The sequence below is a fragment of the Rhinopithecus roxellana genome, chromosome 3 (assembly GCF_007565055.1).
Source record: "Rhinopithecus roxellana isolate Shanxi Qingling chromosome 3, ASM756505v1, whole genome shotgun sequence".
NCBI lineage: Eukaryota > Metazoa > Chordata > Mammalia > Primates > Cercopithecidae > Rhinopithecus > Rhinopithecus roxellana.
This window is the reverse complement of record NC_044551.1, coordinates 19,895,743-19,917,770: the sequence shown is the minus strand read 5'-3', so window position 1 is coordinate 19,917,770 and position 22,028 is coordinate 19,895,743. Positions and strand designations below refer to the sequence as shown.

At 38.9% G+C, this 22,028-nt stretch overlaps 1 protein-coding gene across 1 annotated transcript in view; it reads right to left on the bottom strand.

Annotated features, from left to right (window-relative positions):
• The window catches only part of ICE1 (interactor of little elongation complex ELL subunit 1), a 66,869-nt gene extending 45,271 nt beyond the window's left edge, over window positions 1-21,598 (bottom strand). Inside the window, exons 1-7 of the mRNA XM_010376017.2 lie at window positions 21,278-21,598; window positions 8,898-8,956; window positions 8,256-8,290; window positions 5,459-5,477; window positions 4,144-4,255; window positions 2,151-2,227; window positions 1,068-1,105 (exon numbers count right to left, since the gene is read on the bottom strand). Coding sequence (XP_010374319.2) covers window positions 1,068-1,105; window positions 2,151-2,227; window positions 4,144-4,255; window positions 5,459-5,477; window positions 8,256-8,290; window positions 8,898-8,956; window positions 21,278-21,361 — 424 coding nt within the window. The 5' untranslated portion in view covers window positions 21,362-21,598. The remainder of the gene's footprint in view (window positions 1-1,067; window positions 1,106-2,150; window positions 2,228-4,143; window positions 4,256-5,458; window positions 5,478-8,255; window positions 8,291-8,897; window positions 8,957-21,277) is intronic.
• Between the last annotated feature and the right edge of the window lie 430 nt (window positions 21,599-22,028).

The window sequence follows — 22,028 nt, the reverse complement described above, 5'->3', positions numbered from 1 at the left end:
AAATACAACAGACACTTATCTCTACATTCTTACAAGAGATGTCAACACTTAGAACACAAAATATCATTCATACTGCCAAATTGTCAGTGTTAGTGCAATAATCAAATCAGAGGAAAAATTGTTACCAAAATATCCATAGAGTTTAAGTCCAAAAAATTTGGTTCAATCAAGATAAATTAGTGACTAGAAATACTTTCAGCAACTATTATTATATGCGCCCTGATGCAACTAAATTCAAATTCTTACTTCACACTCTAAATGAAAATAAACCATCTCTGAAGTAGAACACTAGCAAGACAATGGGTCAGAAACCCACAGCAGCTAAGATGCCCCCTGCAGTCCAGGCTGGAATGACAGGAAGATCCTGTGCAGGATGGATCTGGCAAAGCCCCTTTGTCGCTACTTGGTATTAGGTCTGTGTCCCAACCACACAATAAAGGGAGGAAAAAGCAAATAAAAAGATCTTGAGTTCAATTCCTACCAATTCCTGAAAGGTTATTAGCTGAAATGTCAGCACATAGATTCTCACATAGTCCCTCTGCATTCGTACCTACTCGCTGTAGGCTAGAACCCCCAACAAGAGGGTAGGGCATGGGAGAGGATCAGGTACAAACCAGACAATCTCTAATGTACAAAATGTCATGGAAATCTCTGTATGTGTGTTATAACTATCTAAACACATCAGTTTCTTGGTACTAAAAGGAGCCACCCTTTCTACCAACCACTTATTTCATTAAGAAAAAATGAAAAAGCCCTATGAGATTCAACTTTCCAAATTAAATTTTCATTAATTACTGCTTTTTATAGCAAAAGTATGGCCTGCTATTATTTTGAGTGCAGTAACATTTCAGAGGTTTGCCACATTCCATCTCTATGTTACCATATGGTAATTGAGAGGAGTGCAGTATTCACACTTCTCTCTAACAGACCCCTTGATGCAGTCATCCATGGATGTACCATCCAAAACCACAACAATTCAACTATTTGATCAAGAAGTACCTTCTCATACAGTTACCAATGATTTTTTATACTGATCGAAAACTTCAGGTAACAATAGTGCCACTTACCTTGCAGCTTCTTCACCTTAGCTTCTAGTTTCTTCTTCCTAATAATGCAATTGTATAAGTTAAATGCCAAGAAACAGTGGAATAGGAAAAAATACGCTCTTATAATTTGTGGCACATATTTTTTAAATCACTAATATTTGTACAACAAATTTTCAGTCTGAACTAGTATCCTAAGAGAGAATATACTATTTAGTGTGAAATATCTTTACAGTGGATTAAAAACTTCTGTCCTTTCCACCTGAAACACATGCCATGGGCCTGTCGAGTTTCTGCCATGAGTACATCTGGGACCTTTCCTGAACTGCAGTGAAACATTCATGAGCCCAGCTGAAGTGTCTAAGTGTTCTCTAAGAGTCAGTCCAGAGTCTAATGAGTTAAGGTTACTCTTCAGGAGCATGCAGGGTGTTAAGAGTGGTCACAGCACCACTGTACGGGAAGCAGTGGCTGGAGAGCTGTACTTCTTTTAAGATGGATTTCTGAGAGTCTGAGAAGGTGGGTAACTCTCTGAGTCACCGCTTCATTACATCTACATTCAATTGCCTTATGTATAGCTCACATTTGTTGTGAATAAACCTGACTACAGTATGAACCTCAACAATCAATGGGATGCTTTTGCACAGCCCTTTTTATGAACAAAGACACCCATTCCACATGCTATCGGTTAAGGCACTGGTGCAAAGCAAGGGGTGGGTCACTATGTTCTGACACACAGACATGTTGTGAATGCGTATACGATGCATTATATACATAAACACCTTTAGACACACACAGACACATGTGCATGCATCTATAATGCATACACATACAGAGACAAACACCTTTATGGAGTTCTTTCTTTGTGCAGCCCTTTAACATATGACAATTTATTTAATGTTCCTTATGACCCTTCAAAGTAGATATAACTTCCTGTTTACAGATGTGGAAACCAAGGTTTAGAGACTAACTAGTTCAAGACCATGCAGCTAATTATGGCCAAGAAATCCAAAGACCGTAAAAAAAAGAAAAAAAAAACACTATCGACTTAAGAATTATGTATTTTCAAAAATGAAACCCTATTTCTACAGTAATTTAATAACTACTTACTGAGCATCACTCTTCAAGCATTCTTCCTTTACACGAGCATATTCCTGATGAGTATCCTGATACAACTTTAAAGAACTCTTAAAAAAAAAAAAAACAGATATTGTCAAAATGAAAGTCACTGACCACTGGTCATAACTTGCTTTGACTCTGATAAGCTATTAACCAAATAAACAGATATCAGGCAGAAAACCAAAGTACAATTCACTGAATATTTTAATAGAGGTAACCAGATTCTTAATAGATGAAATATGACTAACAATACAATCAAAAGGTATAACACTTAAAAACAATATACTAATTTTATTGCAATTCTAAATCTTCATAATTGGTTTAAATATCAAACAGCTAATATTTTTGCCTCAACTAATTAAAATTCAATATTATCCTGAAGAAATATTAGAGCATAATAAATTTAGCTAATGGTATTGCTACAGAAAAATATAAAACAAATAATTATACTGAAAGATAACTGGGGAAAATGTGTGAATACTGATATATACACCCTGACAGCTACTATAAAATGGTAAAGACACTGTTATTGAGAGTTCTAGTGGGATATGATACATATACATTTCTTCAATCTCAACAGCTCTGAGAGATTTCTTTAATCTCAACAGCTTCATTATTCCTTTTTTACAAATGAGGAATCTGAGGGTTTGACAGGCTGACTTATTCTTCCAAAGACAGTGACTGAACGACTAATGAGGGTTATTATTAAGGTCTGACTCCAATGTTCATGCTTCTTTTCAAGTAAGGCTGAAAAGATTATAAAACCAGAATAGAGATCATTGAACACTGTGACTGTTTCTGTTTAACTTTGACAGCAATTTCTATATAAAGAGAAAAATAAGTATGTACTATTAAAGCACGTAAGACCTCAGACAGCTACATGTCACCACTAAAATAGCACAATTTGAGGAACACTCTCTAGAGGTACAAACACCACCGTAAGAAGTACCTAGAGAGACGAGGTTAAGAAGTGACAATCATTCCAGGTGGCTGCTACTTGGCTCACGCAAACCACTCAAATCTATGGACTTTAATGTTTTTATCTGTAAAACCTATGAATTCTAAGATTTGTGTAGGGAGTAAACAACAATTTACATAGAAAAGCGAGTTCATAGCATTTTTAACAAACTGTTTTACTGCAACCTGACTTTGAAAAGAAGAAGAGCGTCCATGAAAGGACATATGTATCAGATTTTCGTTTCTGAAGTGGGCATCTTCTCCCAACGCTCCATCTCAGCTTAATAAGTATCACCCAAAAAAATCAAACACACCCTCAAAGAAGTAACCCCTACCCTGAAGCTTACTTATAAAAGCATTATTGAAAGACTCATTTTTGTGTACCTCTCACAATGACAAACCACAAGAGACTACACATGATTGTCAAAAAAAGAAATGAGATTTTTTTAAAAAGGACCAAACAAAGCTGTTAAAGTTACAGAAGTATACAGACATTGCTTAAAATACTGACTAGTTTATGAATTATGAGAGTAGGTTCTTTAAAGGACACCTTAACTCATACCACAGCAGAAGCCCTACACACTTCATTCACCACTGGGCTCTCCAGAGCTAGGCCAGAGCCACTGAAGAAATAAAATTATCTCGGGCTCCCTCTCTCTTATGTACAATTCCTCTACATTTCAAGTTTGAATTTTTGCATGTTATTTTACATTTAAGCAAAAAATGAAGGTATACAAATCAATTAATGCAGAACACATAAAACCACACAAATTCACAGCTAGAAGTGTCCTCTGCTGACCCTCTCAAAAAGCATAAGCAACTAACACAGTATTGCAGAGCTAATCATCACTGTAAGGCTAAGCTACTAAGCAGTTAGTTCAGTGTTCCCTAAAGCTGGTAATACACTGAGAGTCGTAACTATCCTTTATCTCCTTGAACACATCAAGGTCCCCTTGTCCCAATTACACTGAATAAGCCGAGCCTAATTCATTGACCATAAATCTTTACAGAAAATTATTGTTGGTACCTTTTTCTCTTCTAGCTCTGCTTTTAAAGATCCCAGCTCTTCCTGACATTTCTGCAGGGGAGAAATTTTTTGAAGCATCTCTTCCACTTGGTGATGCAGAGTACTATTCTCTCTGAAGACAATGAATTAACATTATTACAGAAAAGTATCTATAATGAATTATTAAATATATGTGCTTATAATTTCAGATTTCTAACTTGGAACAAAAAAAAGGATGAAAAAATCTTTTTAAATGCATTCCTCTCTACACCAACATGATCTTCACATTGCCTTTATTTCTTAGGCATAGTATTTTTTTTTTTCTTTTCTTTTCTTTTTGTTAGGGTCTCACTCTGTTGCCTGGGCTGGAAAATAATGGCTGGAGTATAGTGGTACCACCATGGCTCACTGCAGCCTCGACCTCCCAGGCTTAAATGATATTCCTGCCTCAGCCTCTCAAGTAGCTGGGACTACAGGTATGTGCCACCACACCTGGCTAATTAAAAAAAAATTTTTTTTAATAGTAAAAAACTTTTACCCTTAAGTAAATTAGTACTATTTACTATTTGAGGGCCACCACATCTGGCTAATTAAAAAAATTAATAGTATAAAAATTTTACTATTAAATAGTACTATTACTGTTATTATAATCTGGCCTCCCAAAGTGGTGGGATTATGGGCATGAGCTACTGCGTCCAGCCTAGTAATCTATTTTTGATAAAAGTCTACCAAAAAGCCCTGTGAGAAACAAGTAAAGTAGATTCTTAATTTGCTTAAGAATACTTTACAGTAAAATCACCCAAACAACCTGGCTGAGAGTCTGGCTATTCCAATCTTGAGTCTTGAGTTAATACCCATATATTCAACTTAAGTGACAGGCAATTTTATGGCTTAGTTTATAACCACGTTTCGTCTTCTACTGGGTGATGAATCCAACCAGAGAATGAAACATTACCAAAATTTTGTGTAGGCCTATTTTCAATTGTTTAAAGTAACAGAAGATAAACAACCACATTAAATAGTGCGAACCAGGTAAACAACAGTTAATTTGACAGCAATAAGCTTCACTTCAATGGCAATGCAGTCAGTAAAAGTTACTGAAAAGTGAAGTACCAAGTTGTAATTTAAGACCTTAGTAACAAATTCATTTGAAAAATTTAATAGTAGGAAAACTCAAGTCTTCTTTTATTGTGAGCATCAAAGCAGCATTCTATATTATCAGTCAATCCGATGTACATTTTGCTCAAAGGTGCTTAAAAATCTGCTCTAATAAATGTCTATCTCAGATCAACTACTCAAATAGGTGGTATCAAACTATGAAAACAGGTTGGCTCACCTTCTTGCAAACTGCAGCTGTAAAACTTATTAAAGAAAACTCTGAGAATTTTATCTTCTGATTCTTGTCTGGAGATAAAACTCATTTTACAATTATTTTTAATAATTTGTGTTCAACATATATACAGGCAAGATCATAAATACTAGAAAACCATATTCAAAATGCAATCTATATAACACAGTGGTAAGTCGTTTTACTGAATTACTTCCATTTACCATAATAACATGTATCAAAAGTAAAAATACGTTTCTCTAAATAGAGTTCTGTGAATAAATGTATGATTAGAATTAAAAGAATAAAGACAAACCAATATGCAACTAACAGAAAATACCATGATTTCTCTATATAGCAGAATCCCCAAACCTGTCCTTCATTTTTCAAATAGTGCAGAGAATAATTTCAGCAAAAAGTTATGTGCTTACAAAAACCATACATAACCATACTTTTTAATAAAATCTACATAAACTCTCATTTTTTACAATTTATATATTTGATAACCTTATTTTACCATCTCATAAAGCCAGTAAAATATTCTAAGATAGCAAAAAACGAAATTCCTTTCTGTTTCATCTCCTAGGAATTCCTGTATTTATATCACAATATAGCACATGTATATCCATAAAAACATGTCTGCATCCTACTCTATTAGAATGTAAGCTTCTGAAGGTTTCTGAAGGCCAAGAACTATATTTTATTCATCCTAAATTACAGTAATCTTTTCAAAACAAGAAAATTTAAAAAATACCTGATGAAATAAATTTCTTGCCATTTAGAAAGAGGTAATAATAAAGTAGTAAGAATTACACAAAAAAGAGCTGAAATACTGAATTATCATAGTGCAGTTATTGAAGAAATAACTTTCCTACCTTGAAAAAAATGGGAAAATATACTGCTACTTTAGTAACAAAAGGAACCACATTACATTTTTAAAAGCCATGTTAAATCTGTGACATCGGTACTTCAAGTTGCAGAGCAAACAACTGCATATGTGAGGTACAACAAATGCATATGGAGCAAATGTGAAACTTTTTTTGAAATTATGTATCTATCTGTAGCTGACAATGAAGCCAAATATCATATCACAGAATGAACTTCTGAAATCCAGGAATAATTAAAAGTTTTATCCATTAAAAAATAATTCTCATAATTTCTGTTTAAAAATATTTCTGGCCAAACTTTAGAAAGGTAAAACAATTATTTTTCTGCTAGGTTTCATGTATAAGTTACCTCAAAGAGTGTGCGTATTTTTTCTAAGAATGATATAATGAACAGATACTCTCCTAATACTGGAACTGCCCATCAATTTCCCTATTTAGCTATCTAAAAGTTGTAATAATTGTTTCCATACACCTTTCACTAACAATTGAAGATATTATTCCTGCCATAATATGCATGTATAATTAAATGGACTGATGGTTTTAACAAATAAGGCACATGAGATTTCCAATGACCTTTATTTTTTAATGTAAAAATTCAGATACTAAAAATAAATCTAAAGGATATCTCTTAATTTTACGATTTTCACACAAATTAGAAATGATGATGACATGGTCTCGCTGTGTCCCCAACCAAAATCTCATCTTGAATTGTAAACCGAGTTGTGATCCCCAGGTGCTGGGGTGGAACTTTGTGGGAGGTGATTAGATCATGGGGGCAATCCCCACCGTGCTGTTCTCCTGATAATGAGTGAGTTCTCATGAGAGCTGATGGTTTTATAAGGGGCTTTTCCCCACTTCGCTCTGCACTTCTCTCTCCTGCCACCATGTGAAGAAGGATGTGTTTGCTTCCCCTTCTGCCATGATTGTAAGTTTCCTGAGGCCTCCTAGCCATGCAGAACTCTGAGTCAATTAAATCTCTTTCCTTTACACATTACCCAGTCTCGGGCAGTCCTTTATAGCAGCATGAGAATCAACTAGTATAGATGGTACCAACACAAATAAATAAATAACTGGTGATGACATGCAAGTTCAGGTATGACAAATAATATTGAAGCAGGCCTCAAGTTATTGCCAAAGCTGAACAGCTGAATCTGTCCTGACATCAAACATGAAGCTAAATTTCAGGGACTCCCTAAAGGAATACGTATGCTAACTTTTATGAAAGAAACTTTATGTTTTTACAGGAAAGATTTAAATCAAGGTGTCACCACTGCAAGACATGGAAGGATCAATTACACACATCTTTTTCCCACTGCTAAACAAACAGCTGACCAGACACTAACTCCACAACTGAGCTCATTAAATGGCTATTGAACAAATGTTGACTATAAGGCCAAGAATTGTCTTCTGACTGCGCAAGAGCATTCGTGAATATACAGCAACACTATTTCTAAATGATTTTGGAGAGATATATATATTTACACACATTTCCGTGTAAATCACAAAATTAACACAAGTCAATTGCCCAACATTTTGAATTTCCCATACTGTACTTCTTCCAGATTCAAAAGTAACATTCAGAAAGTATCACATTCAGTTTCACATTATTCGTATACCTAAAAAACATGCTACATCCTCAGTACAAATTAAGAGAAACCCACCCACAAAAAAGCTTATGAGACGTTAAGAAAATCAGAATCAAGAAGAAAAATGATCTCCTCATTTTTAAAACTCATCATTAAATGTGGATTAAGAATAAAAGGACTATCTGTTTACTGTGCTTGTGAGACATGCTCCCTACTGAAACCTGTTAAGTACTATCTTCCAAAAGGCCTATGATGAACAATTCTCACATCTTTTTCAGGAATTATACATAAGTTAGTTCCAAAATTCAACGAAGGAAGGCAGTAAAAGGATATCATCACATTTCTTCTGATATTCTGTTAACAAATTACTGCAACAAAGAAAAGAAAAATTAGGTTACTTTTTAACTTAGAAAATATACTATGTTAAAATTATGTTTCAAACCATGCAAGGCACCCTCTAGACTTCCTAGATTTCCTGAAACAAATGTATCCTAAATTAATGACTATATCACCTTAAATTTCTCAAAAGCATCACGTTGATATATAAGCCTTTTATTTAAAATCCTTTTGATCTGCGTAGTATCTTGGCTCATACATTCATGAGACTATTACAAAGCTGAAAACAAAAACATAGGAAATCTCACACCATGGCTATAAAATACTGTTAGGAGGTTTGAGGCCCAGCAGTAAAGCTAAGAAGGTTTCGAAGATAGAAAACAGATCTTTTAAAAAGTCCAGTTTGGTAAAAATAACTTCCTGCTAACCCATGAGCTTTGTTTTAAAGGCCTGTGAACCTCTAACAAAAGGTTCAAGTCCCAAAGCTCACGGGCAATTTTATTATAATCAGCACCATCTAGGTCTCCAAAGGAGAAACTCTAGTGTTCATTCCAGCCCTGGGGGCCTAAAAGCACCGCCTGCTTCAGCCAGTTTGTCAGGTTTACAAAGTTCTGTCAAACAACATGCAAATATACTTACTCTGTATTGATAATTTTTTGTTTCAAGGTAATTAATGCTTCAACATATTCATTCAAATTCTGAAAGAAAAAAAAGCCACAGTCAGTTGTTTGTTTTTATCACATGCAACTACTTTAAATGTAATTATTGTCTGTAACATTATCAAATGTAATAATTTTAATAATTACATAAATACAGAAATATTACTGTATTACTTATATTGTGTAGAGCACTATCTGAGCCCATGCTGCCTCTCTCTAAACATGTTTCTTTATCCGAATGACAGTACTCCTTTAACAGCAAGGCAGTTAGTTGTAAATACGCTTTTACTCTGTACAATTCGTGACAGAGCTCAATAAATATTAACTATTTTTAGTTTGCTATTAATTATCGATCTTTACCCTGCATTGTTTCTGAGAGGACTTAAGGCTACCCCAAAAGATACATAAATTATAAAAAATACAACAACAAAAAAAACATAGGGGAGATGAATAGAAATATTAAAATGGACTAAGATTAAGTGAAAAAATATATAAGGATCTAGGCCGGATACGGTGGCTCACGCCTGTAATCCCAGCACTTTGGGAGGCCGAGGCAGGTGGATTATCTGAGGTCAGTAGTTCAAGACTAGCCTGGCCAACATGGTGAAACCCAGTCTCTACTAAAAACACAAAAATTAGCCAGGTGTGGTGGCGGGCACCTGTAATCCTAGCTACTCAGGAGGCTGAGCCAGGAGAATCACTTGATCCTGAGAGGCGGAGGTTGCAATGAGCTGAGATCATGCACTACAGATCTCACCAGTGACAGAGTGAGATTCCGTCTCAAAAAATACATATATGTGTGTGTGTATATATATGTATCTATATTACATTTTAGGGAGCAACCACAAATTTGGCTCTAAATTATTGCTATCAACCCAAAAGGAAAAACATCCCTCATTACACTGTTGAAATAAATGTACCTAAGATTTTAAAATGAGCTAATTTTTTCTTTTCATTAGCTTCTTTCCTTTAATGTCTCCTTTTTCCATCACTAAATACTTCAGAAATAAGGACTTATTTTTTCCATCACTAAATACTTCAGAAATAAGGACTTACTTTTAAACATAACCACAACAGCCTTTCACAAGTAATAATTACACCAAGTAATAATTTGAAATTATCCAAACTATGTTCAATTTTCACTGATTATCCCAATAGTTTTCTAGATAATCCAAATGATTTTTATATTTACAGTAATATTTCCCTTGATGATAATGTCTGCCTTTTCTTCTCAGTTGTGTTATGTATCTGTTAAAACATCTACACATTAAAATAAAGTCAAATGTATAGTTTATCTTGTAATCTCACCATCTGTCAAAAATCACGTAGTGTGTTTTTAATTTTCAACTGTCAGAACTGCCACCGCATATATAAAATATATTTTTGGATGTACTCCATCTATCAAACTGCCGTTGAGGGAGGTTTAGGTCATTTTCTAGTCTTTACAGACAGCATGCCATGAATTTCCTTGCCCACTCCTTTGTCAAACAGTTCTATTTTTCCTGAGAATAAAGTCCAAATACTGGTTGGTACTGCTCGACCAGACTTACGTACTTCAGAGGTTTACACTGAAAAAGGTAAAGGATATAAACTGTCAATTCCCAGATTAAGAATCTGAAGTAGACAATAGACATTTTTTTAAAAAGGTATTCCACCTTTTTCATATCAGGAAATGCTAACTAAAACAACAAAAATTTACTTTTCGTCCACTAGGCTAGACTGAAATAAACATATTGGTAAGGATTTAAGGAAAATAAAATTCACACTATGGGTGGTAGTATTCGAAGAGCATTTTGGCTGCATATGATAAAATTCAAAACACGTACAGTGATAATTTTTTCTATTTTTCCTCTATGCATTCCTGAAGGATGTTTTCTACATCCTGGTTAGCTTTTACACTCAAGGTTAATTTGTTTTTACCACTAGCATGAGTACTACATTTATATTGTTGTTTTTGCTATATTACATTTCCTAATTGGTTCTTGTGGGTAATTACTAATTTTTGTTTGTTGATTACAGTAAGACCTGCTCATTTTATAGCAATGTCACTTATAAACATATACACAAAAGATCTAAATACGATATATGCAAAGTAAATCCAGCAGTGCTGCAGATTCTCTTGGATGTGTTATGTGACTAGTTTCAACATTCACTGATAATTTTATCCTACCTTTACTCATGCTTATACTTCGTTTGCCCTCTTTCCTGAACTGACTAAGGCTTCAGCACAATATTGAATAGTAGGGGTAATAACAGGTGTCTTTGTCTTAAAAGTTGGAATTAGTTAATTAAATTTGCTCTGTTCCAGGTTATTGGTTGATATCCTTTAAGCATGTTATGAAACTTCTACACACAGTCTGCTAAAAGATTTTCATGTATAGGTATCAAACTTCATCAAATAAATTTCTGCATCTATTTAGTTTCAATATGTATTTTTCTCCCTTTATTTATTAATTTCAGTGAACTACAATAGCCTTTCTAATGATAAAGCAGCCTTACATTCCTGGGGATAAAAGTAATCGAATACTATGTTAACACTATTTAAACACAATGAGGATTCCATTCCCCAATATCCTACTTAGGTTCTTTTTTTTTCCATCTATGTTCATAAGCGATATGCCTATACCATTTTTGCACTAAAATGAGTAGGATGCCTTTCCCTTGCTAAAAACTGTAAGGAGGCAGTAAACTAGGAACACCTCTCATACATGAATAACACTTTGCTAGGTACAGAATTGTTGGGTCACCATCTGTTAAGCGTTAAATCATGACCTGCACCACAAAAGACATGCTGAAGTCCTAACTCGCAGTATCTCAGAATGACCTTATTTAGCAATAGGGTCTTTACAGATATGATCAGGTTAAGATGAGGTCATACTGGACTAGACTGGGCCCTAATCCAGATTTGTGGTCAGAGAGAGTGGATGTACGCATTTGCTTTTATTTCCCTCCCTAAAACCAGCTAAAACTACAGTCAAAAAAATTTTTTTTTCAAAAGGCAAAACCAACAAGGATGACAAGAGGATAAAAGACAAACGGAAACTAGAAAGCAGACTCAAGAGTGCTGATTTAGCACCCAAGAAAGCCAGCAGTGGGGAAAAGTGAGAACCAACTCCATTTACACTGCAAAATTTCAACAAGCTTGAGAATCAGTAACATGGGTTCTTTTGAGAAGAAGGTGAACGGGGATGGAACTAAAACAAGCACTAGTTGCAAACTTTCTCATAAGCATTTAATCCCAATCCCCAACCATCCACCATGCCTCAGAGAAATCGCTCTCCCTAAGCCAGCAGAAGGAGGTTTGCTTTTTGAAGGTCTCTGTAACACCACGGCCCCTTGGGGCAGGTGTACTACATCAAAAGAACAAGGATTAAATAAACCTAAGCACTGGCTGCCTATCTCTCTCCATTCAGCTTCCAAACAGTGTAGTTCTTCTGTCTTCCATGAAGAAGAATGGAAATACCTTCTTAGAGATAAGATCTAAAGGTAATGACACTGGATATTCTTCAATCAATAAATGGCCCAACCAGACTAGCCTGCCTTGACACTCAGGCAGAAGCCCCACATCCTCGGTGTATCCGCTACTCTTTGCAAGGATTTCCAAACATGATGAGACAGACCTGCAACGTGAAAGAGGTTAAAGCAAGCAAAAGCAACCCGAAAGTAAACAAAAACTGGAAAGAAAACTTAAAAAATGTTTATTAATAGGATGAGATAAATAATATATTTGTGAAACAAGTTATTTTTGAAAGGAATATTCAGAGCTCTTAAAATTGAAAAAAAAAAAACTTAAAAATTAAAAATGAACACTCTAGAATAACTAAAACTAAAAGACAATAACAAGTGTTGCTGATGATGTGGAGAAACTGAATACATTCCTCATACATTGCTGGTGGGAACATAAAATGGGGCAGCTGCTGTGGAAACTAGTTTTGCGGTTCCTCAAAATGTTAAATAGTTACCCAACGATCCAACAGTCCCATTCCTAGGTATACACCCAAGAGAACTGAAAACAGAGTCCATGGCAAACTTACACACTGATATTTATAGCAGCACTATTCACACTAGCCAAAAAGTGAACATAAACTAAATGTCCATTAAAGGATGAATTGATTCACAAAATGTCATATATCCATACAACAGGAATTATTTGACAATGACAACAAACAAACGATACACGCTACAACATGGACCAACCTTGAAACATTATGTTAAGTGAAAAAAGCCAGTTACAAAAGTCCATGTATATTCTAGAATCTATTCATATGAATTTTCCGTAACAGAACCAAAAGTAATCCAGTGGTTGCCAGAGACTGGAAGAAGAGTGGAGAGACAGGAAATTACTAGTAATTAGTATAGGGTTTCTTTGGGGAAGGTGGAGAATGAAAATGTTTTAGGACTACGTAGTGGTGATGTGAATCGCACTGAATTGCATACAATAAAAGGTTGAATTTTATATGTAAATTATATTTCAATAATGCTGTTATAGCTAAATGAAAACCAGGACAACAAAAATGACAAAGACTCAAAATATTTGACCATAAAGTCAAAAAAAAAAGGACCCAGAAAATAAAATAAAAACCCAGACATAGGAAAGAAGGAAAATAAATAAAAACAAACAGGGTATCAACAGAAGAGGTCCCACATACCCAACAATAAGAGTTCCACATAAAGAATAAGGCGAAGATGGAGACCTAATCAAAAAAAAAAAAAAAAAAAAATGCTAGTATTCAAGAAAAGTTCCCAGAAGCAAACCTAGAAATTTCTAATTGAAATGGCCTGGAATGTGGACTCCGACAGGATTCAAACCATGAAACAAGAACAAAAAAATTCAGACCACTGGAGACAAAGCAAAGACCCTACAAGAATCCCAAGAGCAAAATAAAATGAATCAGGTGATACACAAAGAATCTGGAGCCAGAATGGCTTCAGACTTCAATAGCAACACTAAAAACTACAGACCTAGAAAGCAAGCCTTTGAAATGACAAAGGGCAAGTAATTCCAAGATAAAATTCTATACAATAAATATTTTCAAATCTGCAATGTCTCTACAAACTTACTTCCTTTCTCAGGGGGTACTGAAAGATGTGAACATGGTCCTTCAGAATGGAGATGAGGGTGAAGAGAGCCCTCAGAATGCTGCTGTGTACCAGAGGAGAGCAGGGCCCAAAGCTCGAAGGGAGAAGAAAATGAAAGACTGAAAACCAAGTATTTATACCAAACTGGAAGAGACTTGCAAGGGAAAGGAGTTATTTTTGGACATGCATTTAAACTATTATTTTTTCTAAAATAAAAGTGATTCTTCCTCTTTTTCCTCCCATTCTCTTTTGAGTTCTTTGGTATCCTAGCTCATCTTTCCCATGATGCTTCCAGATGTCACTTTGACTTGTCAAGTACTTAGGGAGAGACGCCAAAGAAACCTCAGGCTCCAGAGTCACAGCATCAGATTCACATTCCTATTCCACCACCACTTTCTGCTGAGTGACCTTGGGCACATTTATTTAACCTCTCCCTTGCCTCGAAACTATTTCATCAGTTTCAGGTGGAGAAACTGAAGCACAAAGAGTTTAAACAACTGGCATACTATCAGGATTAAATAGGATGCACCATATAAAGTGTTCAACCCAGTCCCTGGCATAGTAGTAAGCACTCACTAGTATCTTCAGGATGAAAAACTGAATTAAAGATACAATCAATACCAGGGAAAACAAGAAACCATGCAGAAAACACCACAGCTTAGCTTCAAACAACACAGTCATAAAAATGTCAACTTCAAATACTGATCTCATTGAAATCATAACTATACTGAACAAATGGAGAGAGAAGCGAGATGCTTAGGTATGGTGGAGTATGGGGCAGTAAGACAGCTGAATCCTCATCTCCCAAAGTCAGCAACGAGAGTCCACTATTTAACGACAGGCAAGTTCATTGTAAAACACACAGTGGAAGCAATTAAAAATGGTTCTCTCTTGGAAAGCAGGGATGAGTGGGACTGGGGGCTGCTGACTGTCTTAACAACTCTTGTATATCTATCTAGCTGCCTTTTTATATTTAACTGTGATAAAAAAAATCACGAAACACCATTATAATGGGAAAACAAAAGATTTCTCAGTTATCCAATAACATTCTAGTCTCTGACTAACATTATTTCCCAAGGCCCTGCTGCATATCAGCTCAAATTTGGTCAGATACTGTATTATCTGTGGTCAGATATTGTAATACTCTAATAAAACATTTTTTTTCCTCCTGTCAGATTCAAATGTCATTTATGTTGGCTGAAACCAAGGCCTCTAAATAATGAACCTCTCAATTGTGAGAGTGAGCAGGGTATGCCTGGGTGAAGGGCGCTCAGACTCTTCTGATCCACATTCATTCCTGCACAGGTCCAGCTACTATGGAAGAAATGAGGTGCAAGGTGTTCTTCCTCTCCAGGAGACACTAAGGGTTGTTTCCTTGATTATCGCTTTCTCCTAGCAGCCCTGCTCTCTCCTTCTAGAGCTTCTATTACATAGTCTATTGGAAAGTTCAGGCTTATTTTCAATTCTCTCCTCTTTTCTCTCATAACTACCATCTTTTGTTATTCTTTGCCTTCTGGGTGATTTTCTTAAGCTATACTTACTCACTAACACAATTCCCATAGCAGCCCACTCCCTTACTCAAGACTTTCTGTTCCCCATTTACTTCTCCCCTCTAGCAGACAATTTTAACTTTATCCATACAATATCCTCCTGAACTGTCACTGTGAATGTTGATGCCCATGCTTCCTTCCTTTCTTGGGGAAGTACAGTCACGCCTGGCTGAGCACTCAGGGCAAGGAGCAAGCTAGCAGGCCTACTGGCTGCGAGGACATGACAGAAGACATGGCCAATGCAGCCGGGAAAATCGTTATGCTAAGGCAGTAAATATATAGATAATACAGCAAACAAATAAATACAGATGATAACGGGATATGTAGTTTGCTCAAACACATCAGTAAATACGTAAGAGAGGACAGTTTCTTAACTTCAGCACTACTGACATCTTGGGCTAAAAGGAAGACAGCATGTCCGGCAGAATCTCTGGCCTCTACCAGCTGGCTGTAGCACTCCCCAAGTCCCAAGGTGTGTGTGTGGCAAACAATTAACACAGCAGGCCTGAAAACATGATCCTTAGCAAGACCTGCTTGCAAGGCGGGCCACTGGCTGTCACCTGGGGACTCGGATTTCTGGAGGGTTCCTTCCCATCATTCCCCAACTGATGAAAGTGGCTCACTATATGTGGTTTATGTTCAACACCTGCTTTCCTTGTGGGAGTCTGGAATCTTGGTGCTTGCTAGGCAGAGGGTGCCTACAGGACCAGACCCCAATAAAAAACTCGGGCACTAGGTCCCTAATGAGATTCCCTGGCAGACAGCACTTCACAAGTCCGGTTATAACACGATACTGGAGCACTTAGGCATGTCCTGTGTGACTCCACTGGGAAACACTCTCAGAAGCTTGTGCCTGATTTCCCCAGACTTTGCCCCCTATGCCTTTTTCCTTTACTGATTTCACTCTGTATCCTTTCCCTATAAGAAACCACAGCCATGAGTATATTTATATGCTAAGTCCTATTAGTACTGAACCTGAGTGTGGTCTTAGGGACTCCAAGACTGACAACCAAAAATGTCTTCAGAAGTTGTAAAAATGTTCGCTGAGGAACGCAAGGCTCTGCTGCTTAAACTTTCACAAATATGAAAGACAAAGACTAAATGAAGAAGGCTGAAGAGACATGACAATAAAATATAACACATATTCCTGACACGACTTTGAATAAGAAAGCAAAAAGCCACTCCTGGGCCAGTAAGCAAAATCTGAATAGGTCTACAGCTGCATCAGTGTTACTATCCTGATTTGAAGGGGTGTAGGGTATTTATGTCGGAAAATGTTCATATTTGGAGGAAGTATATCTTGGAGCATGTACGGGAGACAAAGTGTATGCGTGCACATAATGATGAAGCAAATGCAGTAACATGTTAACAATTTGTGATTTTGAGAACATCAGGGTGATTTGTATTATTCTAGCAACTTTCTTCTAAGTCTGAAATTATTTCAAAATAAATTATTTTTAAAAATCACACTACTCACACTTACTGCTTTGCTGGGGGAGATCTGGCTAACTGCTCAGTATGACTCCTCTCTGATAAACCACTTATTCCTTGTGTGCTTGCTGTTTATTAACTGCTCTTATTTAAAATCAAAGCCTACACTGATCTCTAGCAGAGATGAGTGTGTCTTCTCACCTGTTAGCACCTCTGGCACAGTGTGGACTGGAACAGGGCGACAAGGCAGGAATGTCCACCTCTCTCTAACTGTGCCCCAACCACACCCACCCACCAAACCCAAGCAGAGTGGCTTCTGGGTGCTAGGAAGGCAAACCCCAGTCTCTCTAGCCCCACCTCAGTTATCCCCACCTCTACTCTGTGCTTCATCTATCATCAACTACTTTTTCCCCTCCAAGCCTTGGCACAACCTGTTCTGTCTACAACACTCTCCCTCCATCTTTTCCCTCTTCGTTAACTGCAAACCATCTTTCGGACCTCAATTTAGATTCACTTTTATGAAGCCTTCAGAGAGGTGGCACAATTCCTATACAGCTATCCCTCCTACATGCTCCCAGAGTACCTCATATGTCCCTTACCATAATATTTATGTTATACATAAACTGTGGTTGCTTTTCTACTTAACTGTAACCTCAACTAGAATGAGCTCCATGCCTCTTCTGTTCATGATTATATTCTGAAACACAGCATAGCATCATATATAAATCGACGCTCAATAAATGTGTTTGGTAAATGAATGAATTACAATTTTGTGAGCATTCCTTGTAACAGGGCCATTTATAAATCAATAGGTCTGGAATAAAATGTTTCAAGTTCCAAACGACACTTAAATCACTAGCAATTATCAATGGGAGTCCAGCACAAGTTTATGGATAGGTTCAAATCCGTACCAAGGACAACCATACACCAAACTCACTGAATCTAATCTATATACATGAGATGAACAACATAATCATGTTTCAAACTCTCATCTGGATCTCCAGGAGAATCCGACTGTTTTGCACTGCAGTGAAGTCAGCAAATACGGGCCTCTCCTTCACCAGAATAAAGTGCCTATGTCAGTTTCACTAGCTTGACTTAAAAACACACAACCTAAGACTTTACTTAATCATACATAATACATAATACATAATATGACCAGAGTGAGGACCCACATTGGTATATCTGACTGCCAAAGTTCTGCAACCCACATGGGCATTGGGCTATGGATCAGCAATGAACTACTGTAATTAACGAGAGTAACAAAACAGATATGAAGTAATTTGTGAGAGTACGAACAAAAGACAAAGAAAACGCAGTCTATCTGTACACTTCTGAATCAAATAATGATCTCTGCAAAGGTACTGTTACTTCTTCAACAACTAAAGAAAAAAGGACAGGGAGGATTAAGAAATGAAAGGAAGATTTTGAGTGCAAGCAAACCACTATTCAAGACAGAGGCAAGTTAGCCTAACATTACAGTTCAAAACAAAGTCACAACACCAAAACCATACCTAGTTGCAACCCCCCAATCCATCCTGCATACCACTAACTGTTACTTCTACTACAAGCACTGTCCTAATGTAACTATGCAAAAACCTTCACCATCCCGTAACACTGACAGAAATGAGTACGATAATTTATGATAGTTACCATTCAAGGTTCTCTATAAACTGCCAGGAACCTATTTTTCGAGACTCACTTTGCACAACTACAGAATTCCTCCAGAGACTCTACTCATAACTTCCCCCTAAAAAGGTGATCCAATTCCAGGCCACAGGAAATCCAAATGCAATAGTGTTCTGACCTAGAGAAGAGCTCTGTAAACTGAGGCCCTACGCCGGTGTTCACAACGTTTCCATGGAACACAGGCATACTCATTTCTTTATGAATTGTCGACAGCTGCTTTCACATGAAAATGGCAGAGCTGAGCAGCTCTGAACAAGCCCCCAAAGCCCAAACACTTGTGATCTTGCCCCTTACAGAAAGAGTCTGCAGACCCCTGGATCTAGGATTATCCTTATTGATGTTTTGAGAACCCACAGCGGGAATGTGGCAAGGGTGGAAGAAAGGAGATTCAATCTCGAGGCCATACATTTGAGTAGTTCACACCACGGTGGAAGCAGTGGAGATGTCAAAAAGCGGGTGAATTATGAAGGTAGAGCAGACAGAATCTGATAAACTGGATACAGGTTGTGAGAAAAAAGGGCTGCACCAAGGATGTCATCTAGTTTCTGGCCTAAGCAACCAGAAGGATACAGTTGCTAAATTTAACCAGAACAGATCCACGACCGAAAAGCACAATTCACATCAGTAGTTCTTCTGCACAAAAGCCTCCAATGACTCACCATTTCCATCAGAGAAGCCCAAACCCCAACAATGGTCTACAGGAGCCCAAACAATCAGGCCCTCCTCCTACCTTCCTGACTCCCAGCATTCACTCCGCTCCAGCTTCACTGGCTTTCTGGCTCTTCCCAAGCACACCACGCCAGCTCCTGCTACAGTTCTTCACATCTGATGTTTCCACTGTATGGGAGACTTTACTTGCAAGATTTCAACAGAGCTTATTCTCTCAGCTTTGCTCCAATAAAAACGTTCCAGGACTCCCTACTTAAATTCCAACAGCCACTAGCCTAGTCCCCACCCATTCATTCCCTCCCCATCTCCGTTCAATTCATCAACAACGTTTTCATTACCCTCTAACATAACTCATTTGTTTCATTTATCCTGCCACCCTGCTAAAATGGAAGCTCCAAGAGATCAAGAATTTTTGTCTTTTTCTCCCCCAATGCCATAATTGCAATGTCTAAAATACAGCAGGTGATCAATAAATATTTGTTGAGTGAATTGGCTCAAATAATAAATACAATGTATTAAAGATTCGGGAGAACTGCAATCACGTTTCCTGGGTCGGGGGGAGGGCGCGTTATAAGATACCTACACAGTGCAGCTCAGTGAAGGCAATGATCTTACTATTAGTTCTCCTCCTACTCACAAAAGCAGCACATTTCCTTCCTTCCTCCCTTCAACACTTAAAATGTTTGCAATCAGTTCACAGATACCGCACTTAAAATGGAAACCAAGTTTCTCGGCATGGCCTACCTAGCCTGCACTCCCTTCTGGTCACATCAACCATCTTCCGTCAGCACTGTGCTCATGCCAACCATACCATGTTCTGCTCACCAAAGACACCCTGCTCTTTCTAACCACAGGAACCTTTCCACCTGTTAACCCCTCCATCCAGAAAGCTCTTCCCACATCTCTTCTGACAGCCTGATCCTTCTCATTATTCAAATATCTAAAAGTTACCGACTCAAAAATACCCTACCTGACTACCCTAGCTAAGAGACAAGATCAATATTCCAACATCCTCCTTTATTTTCTAACACCTAAAATCTTCTAAGGCCTTATTCACACACACGCATATTACTTATGAGAGGTCCTATTTTGTTCACCACAATGTCTGTAGTTCCTAGAACACTAGGCAGAGTAGGTGATGAGGTGCTGGTGAGTTCCGTTTTATCACTGAAACCGCGATAGTAGGAAGTTAAAAGAGACCCCCGACATCAGGCAGCTAGGAGAGTCGTGGGAAATGAGGGGGACTATTTCCCAAGTGCCACCCCATAAGATCTGGAGCCATACTCCAGCAATTCTCCCTTATGTCACTATAAAGAAGAGCCCACGCCGCTGTTAGAAACTTCCAGGCACAGCATGCCTTTAATAAACTACTTTTATCAAACAACTGACAAGCTACTTGGCCAATTACTTGGCTTGCTTTTTAAAATACTAGCCTCGGGATGGCACATCTGATATAAGCTGAAATGCCTCCCTGGACTCTTCGAGTCTAATGACTCAGACAACCCACATGTCACGTAAGATTCTGCCTCCAAACGACAAACACTCAAGATGCGCCAGCAGACCAAAGCGTTATCCTCAGGGAGATGATTGCCCTCGGCATTTCACCTGTCCCTCACCGACCTAGGGAGTCAGCCCTAGGGAGCGCTGAGGCCGGGTAGGGAAGGTGGGGGCCCTCCAGAACTCGCTCACTCCACCCCCACCGTTACACCAGCGCATTCCAGTCAATGAACTCTGGGTTTCAATCCTAAGTAAAGCAATGGAAGCCGTCTCCAAAACTCATGCAGGAAAAAGGGAGCAGGGAGACCAGCGAGCATGAGCTTCGGTCGGGAAGGGAGAGCAGCGCACTGAGGCACAGCCCGCGCGGCCGGACCCCACATCCCCGCGCTCCCGGCCGGCCGGGCCCAGTCGCCCCACGCGCCCGCGGCCCCGGGGGGTGCCGCACCTGCTGCAGAGAGGCGCAGCCCTGACATCGCGACAGGTCCGCCGCCGTCCCGGGCGCCGCCGAATGGGTCTCGCCCGGCATCATGGTGCCGCCGCCGGGCCCGGTGGGCACGCACGCCTCAGGGGCCCGCGGCGTCGGCCCCGTCCTGTCTCTGCTGATGCCGCCGGGGCCGCCGCCTGCCAGGCCGCTTCCCGCCAGGTCCGGGCGGGTCCATCCGTGCACAGAGGTCCCCGTGGGGCTAGCGAAAGGCTCTCCGAGCCAGAGCTGCCTCAGGCACTGAAAAGAAACGCTACCCGGCGCGGCCCCCGAGCGCGACGCACTCCAGTCAGGGCCCCGCCCCGCCCTGGCTCGCCCCGCCCCTCCATAGGGAGCGGGACTGCCTAAGGCGCTGCCTGAGCAACACCGGGAGAGGAGCTGTGCGATGCGGCGGGGGAAACCCCCGCAGAGGAGCAGCCAAGAGGAGTGGAGGGATCGAAGGTGCATTCCTTCCACTGTTAAGGGTCGACCCTTTATTGCCAGCTTGCTGTACGACAGGCTTTCCGTAGACACCTAAAGGCATCCGCTATGTGGGCGGTGACCCGCCCGTGACGTAAGCTCTAGTCGCCTGAGAAGTGGAAGGACCCCGCGTCCAGGACAGGAAAGTGCGTGATTTACAGCTAGAGGGACAGGCGCTGTCCCGGAGCCCGTCCTGGGCCAGGGAGCAGGAGGGTGAGGGACTACAGTTCCCGACTTGCCGCGGGGCGGGTTAAGA